Raw genomic sequence first — 8,207 nt, 5'->3', positions numbered from 1 at the left:
AAAAAGGGAGAAAGATGGAGAGAGAAGGCGGGAGAACGAGAAAAAATAGAAAGACACAGGGAGTATAGAGGGAGTGAGTGGAGGAGGGGTGGTGAAACAGGGGGTTTGGGTGACTCACTCCACTGCTATTCCACTCCATCATTGTTTAAACTATGTGTCCTGCTAGGGTACAGGGCTTCCCCCGAATCCCTCCCTTGCCTTTTAGACCCTCCCACCTTGCCTTCAGATCTCCCTCCTTCGTCCTTCAGGCGCTCTTCGCTTTTACTATACTACTAAGTCACTTTTAACAAGGGATGGGCATCGAACGATGTTGTACTAAACCACTGCTAAACTGTTCTCTTTATTGAATGGTGGCAGAACTTTTACATACAATGGCATTAATAAAAAAGATTTTCTTATTCATTTTTGAGCGGTGCTAACCACTCCTACTCTGGTGTTGCCTGTATGTATGTATGTCCGTCCAACACTTGGCTCTTTGTCCAAGCTTTGCGGGACGCTTACTGTAATGAAATGAACTCATAAGAGGCACCGCTCACTTCACACTGGTGATGGTTTTAAACAATTGTACTACAGGAGGACACTTGTTTTCTTTCTGGGAGTCTGCTGCCAGTGATACCTTACTTTGTATTTATTCTAGATCAGCCTAAATCATCACACAAGTTACACAGCACTACAAAACGGTACCGATTTGGTACTATACTACATAATACGGTATCGATAGTATTGGATGTGGTGGTTTGATTGATTGATTGAATACTTTATTAGATAGAAATGTTAACAGCACGAGTACAGTCTGACATTTGAGTTAAAAGGATAACATTGTGATACCAGTAAGACTCCCTAATCGGGAGATATGCAACCGCCAGGTCGCATGTATACACGCAGCCTCAAGGTGGCGCTAGAACAGGGGCATGTGAGAAATCAGGGGCGGAGGTTGTGGTTTGCCAGCCAAGGAGTGTGTGTGCAAAGTTTGGCATGGATAGGGGAAACGGTGCTGGAGATAAGAGTAGTGCAAAAGTGTGACGTGATGTGACGTGACGTGACGTGACGTGACGGACAGACAGAGGGATTGACTGACTGACTGACGGAGGGACTGACTGACTGACTGACGAAGGGACTGACAGACAGCCGGTGGAGGTTGTCATAGTAACTTGCGACCTGACGGTCTCAATAAATCTATGGTACTGGTTCTCGGTACTCAACCCAACTTTTAACAAGTTGTCGCTTTCTTTGAGTAAGTCTCTCTAGACTAGAGAGATCTACACAAAGAAAGCACGACAACTTGTTAAAGGTTGAGAGACTCTGCTTTATTCTCATTTTGGTTCTTCCCTCCTCTCTCTCTCTCTCTCTCTCTCTCTCTCTCTCTCTCTCTCTCTCTCACTGTCATCTCCCCGGGCTGTGGCTAGGCTCTTCTCCCCCCTTTGTGTCGTCATCATCCCTCTGATGGCGGTTGCCTTGGCGATGAATGACACTAATGTAAACAGGCATTTGCTCCTTGTTTATTACTATGTAAACTCTGGACCGGACTACGCCAGCTGAGCGGAGCCGAGCATGATGGGGGTGTCAGTCCGGAGGAATGAGGGAGGGTGGAGGAGGCCTGGGTGGGTGGGTGTGTGTGGGAGGGGGGTGGGGTTGCTGTTCAGAGTCAGACTGCTCCCTTCAGAGATCTCTCCTCCTTGGATGAAGGGACTGTGAGTGGAGGCTGAAAGGACTGTGAGTGGAGGCTGATCTCAGGGACCGAGGGAGGCCTCAGATCCGGGGTTGATGACAGACACACTTTGGGGTCGCTCTGAGGTCTCTGCGCCACGCCCGTCTAAAAAGGGGATGTGTGTGTAAAGAGGAATGTCCGCGTGACACGACCTGCATGCTGTGTTGGAGTACTGCTTTTTGCTAAACACCCTCTATGACTTCAACTTTGATTGCAGAGGGAAGGAAGTAGTGAAGTAAGACGCATGTGACTTGATGTGACTAGTTACAAATGTACTGTATCTGTCTGTACAACTCTGGGACTCTATTTCAGGTTTTGGTAGGGGGAAACAGATTAGGCTACATTGTTCCCTTTGTTTTGGTTTTTTAAGTAGTTCAGGAGGAAGACAATAACAGCATTGTGTCAGTGTGTTTCATCAAATGTCATGTAGGCTTGTTCAGAACATTTTGACCAGAGGTGAAAGCTGGTGCCCTCATGTGGCCACAACAGGTACTCTTATAGGCCTAAGAAGGCCACCTGTTGTACACAAGTACACTTAGATCTTGAATCTGTAATAAAGCGGGAAAATCGCGCTCTTTCGAACGACCATCATTTCGACCGAAGGGTTAGCGACTCACTCCGCGGAGGTTAGGGTTAGGGTGAGGGTTAGAGTCGGGTGTCGAAAAGATGACATGTAGTAACAGCGACACGCACCCACTAAAGCAACAGCTTCCACACAACATCTATGATCAGTTAAACTTTCCTAAAAAAAACCTGGTTACAGAACCGTTATGTCATGAGACATACTGAGGCATACCGAACAGGCTGATGACTAATTCTCTCCCAATCTTTTCTCTCTCTCTCTCTCTCTCTCTCTCTCTCTCTCTCTCTCTCTCTCTCTCTCTCTCTCTCTCTCTCTCTCTCTTTGCAGTTTCCCGGACACACCAGATGGTAAGACTCAGAAGAAAGTGGATCAGAAGTGTGTAGACCGCAGAAAATAAACTCTAACCTCTAACCTCTAACCTTTGTGAGCGAATCCTAAACGCCCTGCTTCTGCAGTCCAGCTCCTCCACTTCACCTCTGTAGTCCTACAACATTTCCCATAATGCCTGTGGTGGTCCATACCAACCCGCTGTTCTGGGCAAGGGTGCTAGCACTGATCTTCTCCTGTGTGGCCTTCTCCGTGGCCGTGCACGGCGGTGACTTGCTTCACGGCACGGGGGACTGGTGCATCTTCTGCTGGGCCTTCAGCTTCGCGGGGACTCTGCTGATCCTGATGGTGGAACTGTTTGGCCTCCAGGCCAGGGCGCCCGTCTCCTGGAAGAACTTCCCGATCACCTTCGCTTGCTACGCCTTCCTCCTATGCCTGTCCGCCTCCATCATCTTCCCGCTGTACTTCGTCAAGGGCGGGGCGGGCTACGGCGAAACCCACAAGCTCCGCATCGTGTCCACGGTCTTCTCCTGTCTGGCCGCCATCATGTACATGATCGAGGTGAGCATAAGCAAGGCGCGTCCCGGTGAGCTGGCAGGCTACATGGCCACGGCGCCCGGCTTGCTCAAGGTCTGCGAGACCTTTGTGGCCTGCGTCATCTTTGTGTTCATCAGCGACCCCGTGGCCTACGACAGTCACGACGCTCTGAAGTACTGCCTGTCTGTCTACTGCATCTGCTTCATCCTGTCGGCGGTAATCATCCTGCTGTGTGTCGGCGAGTGCACCGGCTGCCTCCCGTTCCCCTTCGCCCGCTTCCTGTCCGCCTACGCCATGCTGGCCGTGCTCCTGTACCTCTCAGCGACCATCGTCTGGCCCATCTTCAACTTCGACCCAAAGCACGGTGGCCAGAAAACCAGGCCGAGCGGGTGTGGGAGATTTGCGGGACTGTGTCCCTGGGATAAACGGATGGCCGTGGCTGTGCTCACCGCCGTCAACTTCATCCTCTACCTGGCCGACCTCATCTACTCCGCCCGTCTGGTGTTTGTCAGCGCTTGAAGGGTTGAAGGCAGTTGGATTGGGCTTAAGCTTGAGTTATACTTAACTGCACACGGGTGTCGCGCACGGAAAATAGCAGATCTACAAGCTCACAATGTGTCACATCCGAGACAATTTGTGTGCTTGTAGAGATAATATTGTTGGTGCACCACACGGGTTAGGACCATGTATAAATCAGGCTTTCTTTTTAGATAAGAGAGGTAGCGAGAGACACCAAAGTAAACAGCGCCTTACTGTTTGTTTTTTTGTTTGTTTTTCGTTACTTATTTTGTTGTATTTTTTGCAAATGTCAATGTTCTGCCTTGACTCGGTTTTCAGTTGTGATCTCAGTTATGGAGAGACTGTGAGGCAGAGTTGCTGTATATTTGACACCAAATGAGAAAACATAGGGCACGGTCATAAGACAATCAAACAATGTCAGTTTCAACCCCAAGGTCTTTTCTGTTAAAGGTAATGCAAGTAATTAGAATAAAATCATATTTCTGACATAATGGGTTAGATAGTAAATCTTTTTAAGATAAAAAAAAATGATTTTTTTACCAAAAACTCTTTCAGTGGGTTTTCTTCTCATTGTGTTTTGCTCCTATTGATCCACTTGTACAATCCATCCATTGTATTATTCATTGAAGCATATGTTTTATACCTGCCTGATGTTCTCAAGACTTGAAGTAGTATTACAAAAAATGGTTTAGCCTACTTGATGTGATGAGGAATGCTAAGCTAGCTTTATTGCTGATATTATGATCTTTTATGTATACAGTATCTACAAGCTACAGTCTGTACTAAGAATATATTTTATGGTGCAAGAATAAATAGTGCAAGATAGATTTTATTGGAATGGTTTGATGCTTTCTTAATGTTAGTGCTGTATGTGTGTATTGTCCTGAACGGTTCATCCCAATATCAAAGCATCTAAAACTTGCACCACTCAAAAAGAAGAAGAAGAAAAAAAAGGAAAGAATATTGTAAATGTAAATTTGGCTCATTGGTTTTGTACTGCTGTAATAGAAGAGACGAAAAAATAGGTTGCTTCACTCTTTCTTGTAATTTGTGTTATGTTGTATGTTCTTTTTTATATATTCCACTGTTTTGCGTCAACATGCCACACCAGTATTATAGGAAAATGTAATCTGTTGTTTAAATAAATCCACATGGAAAAGATGTGCGGTCACTTTTTGGTCTGGTTAATGTACTAGTCAGTGTTACATGGAGTGTATCTATGAACCTCAAGTCTTCAGCACCCTATGTTCCCTACAACCTAAACCCTAATGCAAACCCTAACCTCACAACAATAACCCCAAGTGACCCCCACCCTAATCCTACCTAGAGTTGGGATCCGTACCGGGGAAACCGGATCCAACATTGAGGAACAGACCGGTTTCATCACACTGTCAGAGATGGTGTGTGGACTTCACGTTTACTATGAAATTACAGTGGTTACCAGTGGTTCTCAAACGTTATAATTTCAAGGACCACCATTACGGGTCTATTAGGTTCCATTTGTACACTTCAGAGTTACAGACAAGGGGCTGTTTGGAACCCCCTGGCCTATACTATAGGAATCTTTACCAGTAAGACTCCCTAATCGGGAGATTTTGTATACACAAATAGGCTTGTAATTGCCAATGGTTCCTGGAAGGGGGCTATGCGTGGCAAATGTATTGCTTTGGTAGGGCCAGAGAATGTGGGGTTTAGCTGTAACAGGGTTGTGTTCAAGTAGTGAAGAGGTACAGACCGAGTGGGCGTCCCCCTTTCTTTGACGATGGCTTGCCAGATTGGTACGTATGTAGGTGGAGCAAATGTGTAACAGGTGTTGTGTTGACAAGACTATAGACATACTGTGTACCGCTTTGCATGATTTTAGGGCAAAATCTGTAGGAGCAGTGTCCAAAAATGTGTTTGAAAAAATCAGCAAGGAATTCGACCGTTAAGAGGGAATCATTGAGGAACCGGAATCGTTACAATGCTAAAGGATCCCAACCCTAACCCTAAATTGAAGGAACATAGGGCTGACCCTGGGTTACACAATTTCAATCAATTGCATTTTGAAAGAACAAACCATTAAGGAAAACTTCACCCATTTTTAACTTGTCTTCGTATAATTGGTCCTCCTCACAAATGCTCATGATGGCAATGGACAGTTCCGAAACCTGCTTACCAGTGGTGTCATCGGTAGGCAGGTTTGGTCATTTCAAACAAGATTTCAAACCTTTTGTTATTTTGTTAAAGCAAGAACCATGGCTTCTATTTTAGGATGCTTTCCTTTCTATTAGCTTTGAATACACATTGATGATTGGTAGGCAGGTTTCTGAACTGCCCATAACCCCATAATAAATGGATGAAGTGCAACCATCATATTCCCAAAACACATGCATGTGTGAATGGCCACATACAAACAGAATTACATACAGTATCTCCATTTGCACAAGAAATAGTATATTTGCATTATATATATTTAAAATATAGGTTGACGCCCCAATATGTGGGCCCCTCAGCCCAGAGTACAAGCCATCTGACCAACAGGAAATTAGTCAGATGTTTGGGCGGCTGAGTGGTTAAAGAGGTTGCCTGGGAAACAGAAGGTCCCCGGTTCATGTCCTGGCCGTGTTCCATATGTCAAAGTGTCCCTGAGCAAGTAAGTAAGTAAGTAAGTAAGTAAGTAAGTAGTACAGCACAGCACTTTTCACAGAGATAGCTCACAAAGTGCTTGACATCCATCAGAGAAAAATTATAATAATAATAATAATAAAAACAGGCAATAGATAAGAAAACAGAACAAAACACAGAAATGTACAGTGCATCTTTGAAACAAAACAAAACAGGAGATACATTTCGCACCCTGAAGGAGAAGCTCACTGACTTTCCCCAAAAGCATGCTGAAGACACCTAACCCCTAATTGCTCCCTGAGCACTGCAATAGCACTCACTGCTCCTAAGCTTAATATGGTTTATAAGATGGGTACGTGCAGAGGACACATTTCATGTACAGTATATGAGATTATAAATTGTGTCTTAATAACAGATTTGACAAGTATTTTAAAGTTTTCTCTTTTTTACATACAAATAAATATTATAATAAATTGCATTTTATAGAGCTTTTGCTCAAATCGCTTTACAATGGTTCATTCATTTATTGGGAGGTGAAGCGGCGAACAGTCGACGCCAGTGTCCTCACTTCCCACAACAATGGTGGCAAGCTAACACCGACCGACACACTGGAGGCAACGTGGGGTTCAGTGTCTTGCCCAAGGACACTTAGACATGTGGACAGGAGGAGCCAGGATTCGAACCACCAACGCACTTTGGACGACCTGCTCGACCTCCTGAGCCGCAGCCGCCCCCCCAGTAACGTAAAAACCTTAGGTCATAAACGGTAAATCCTGTACAACTAACCATATACAGGTGATATACACATGTTATAACTCTGCTCGTTCTTGGTAGTGAGGGGTTCTGGGGTTGGGGGGGGGGGGGTACAACATAATTGACCCAGGGGCCTCCTTGAGTCTTAATATGTCCCTGACTGCCTTACAGCCTTAGGAAGAACAGAAGAACAACCTGTCAGTCAGCCAACATGGCCAACACCGTAGACACCGTAGGCAGTTCTGCTGCCCCATATGTCTGGATATCCTCAAACAGCCAGTTGAGTTGCTAAGCCTGGTGGACACACAGCTACTGTCTGACATTTATTTAAAAAAAACTACTGGGGAAAGGACGACTCTTCCAAAACATTCTGGAAGAATGGAGCTATTTGGCATTCCCTTCTCTCTGTTCTGCCAGATAAAAGTCGAGAAGTCCGCGAATGATCCCATAGCCTGGGGCATGTGTATCACCAACACACACACGCGCACACACACACCACACACACACACACACACACACACACACACACACACACACACACACACACACACACACACACACACACACACACACACACACACACACACACACACACACACACAATTCTCTCTCTCTCTCTCTCTCTCTCTCTCTCTCTCTCTCTCTCTCTCTCTCTCTCACACACACCACATACCATCGCCGGGAGGGACTGACCTATCATCAAACTTCTGCACCCACCTCGTTTTAACTCCGTCCTCATCCAATGCCCATTGCCCGTCTTAACTCTGTCTCCCATCCAATGACAATGTCCATTGCTCGTCTTAACATCATCCCCATCCAATGACCACGTCCGTTTAAGCCAACCAGCTGATGTTGCCGAGCCAACCAGTTGACTGACCCAATATTGAAACTCTTGCAAAGTCTATCATCATGCATCTTATCACTCTGAGGCTCTCTCTGAGGCATACTGAACAAGCTGATGAGTAATTCAAATCATATCTTTTTTTTTTGCAGTTTCCTTCACAGCAGATTATAAAACTAAGAAGAAAGTGGATCTGAAGTCTCTATAGACAACAGGAAATAAAATCAAACAAACAAAAACTAAATCTCTGACCTTTGTGAGTGAAACCTAAACGCCCTGTTTCTACAGTCCAGCTCTTCACCTTAGCTCAGTGTCAGGCGCCACGTCCCATC

The 8,207-nt window shown here is 45.4% G+C and overlaps 1 protein-coding gene across 1 annotated transcript in view; it reads left to right on the top strand.

Moving 5' to 3' along the window:
* LOC308284676 (myeloid-associated differentiation marker homolog) overlaps positions 1–4,753 on the top strand; it is a 6,984-nt gene extending 2,231 nt beyond the window's left edge. The window contains exon 2 of the mRNA XM_080725378.1: positions 2,619–4,753. Coding sequence (XP_080581504.1) covers positions 2,793–3,674 — 882 coding nt within the window. The 5' untranslated portion in view covers positions 2,619–2,792 and the 3' untranslated portion in view covers positions 3,675–4,753. The remainder of the gene's footprint in view (positions 1–2,618) is intronic.
* The last annotated feature ends 3,454 nt before the right edge of the window (positions 4,754–8,207 follow it).

The sequence above is a fragment of the Nannobrachium achirus genome, assembly GCF_963921795.1.
Source record: "Nannobrachium achirus genome assembly, chromosome: 5".
Lineage (NCBI taxonomy): Eukaryota > Metazoa > Chordata > Actinopteri > Myctophiformes > Myctophidae > Nannobrachium > Nannobrachium achirus.
The sequence above is the reverse complement of the archived record's forward strand: the minus strand, read 5'-3'. Positions and strand labels throughout refer to the sequence as shown.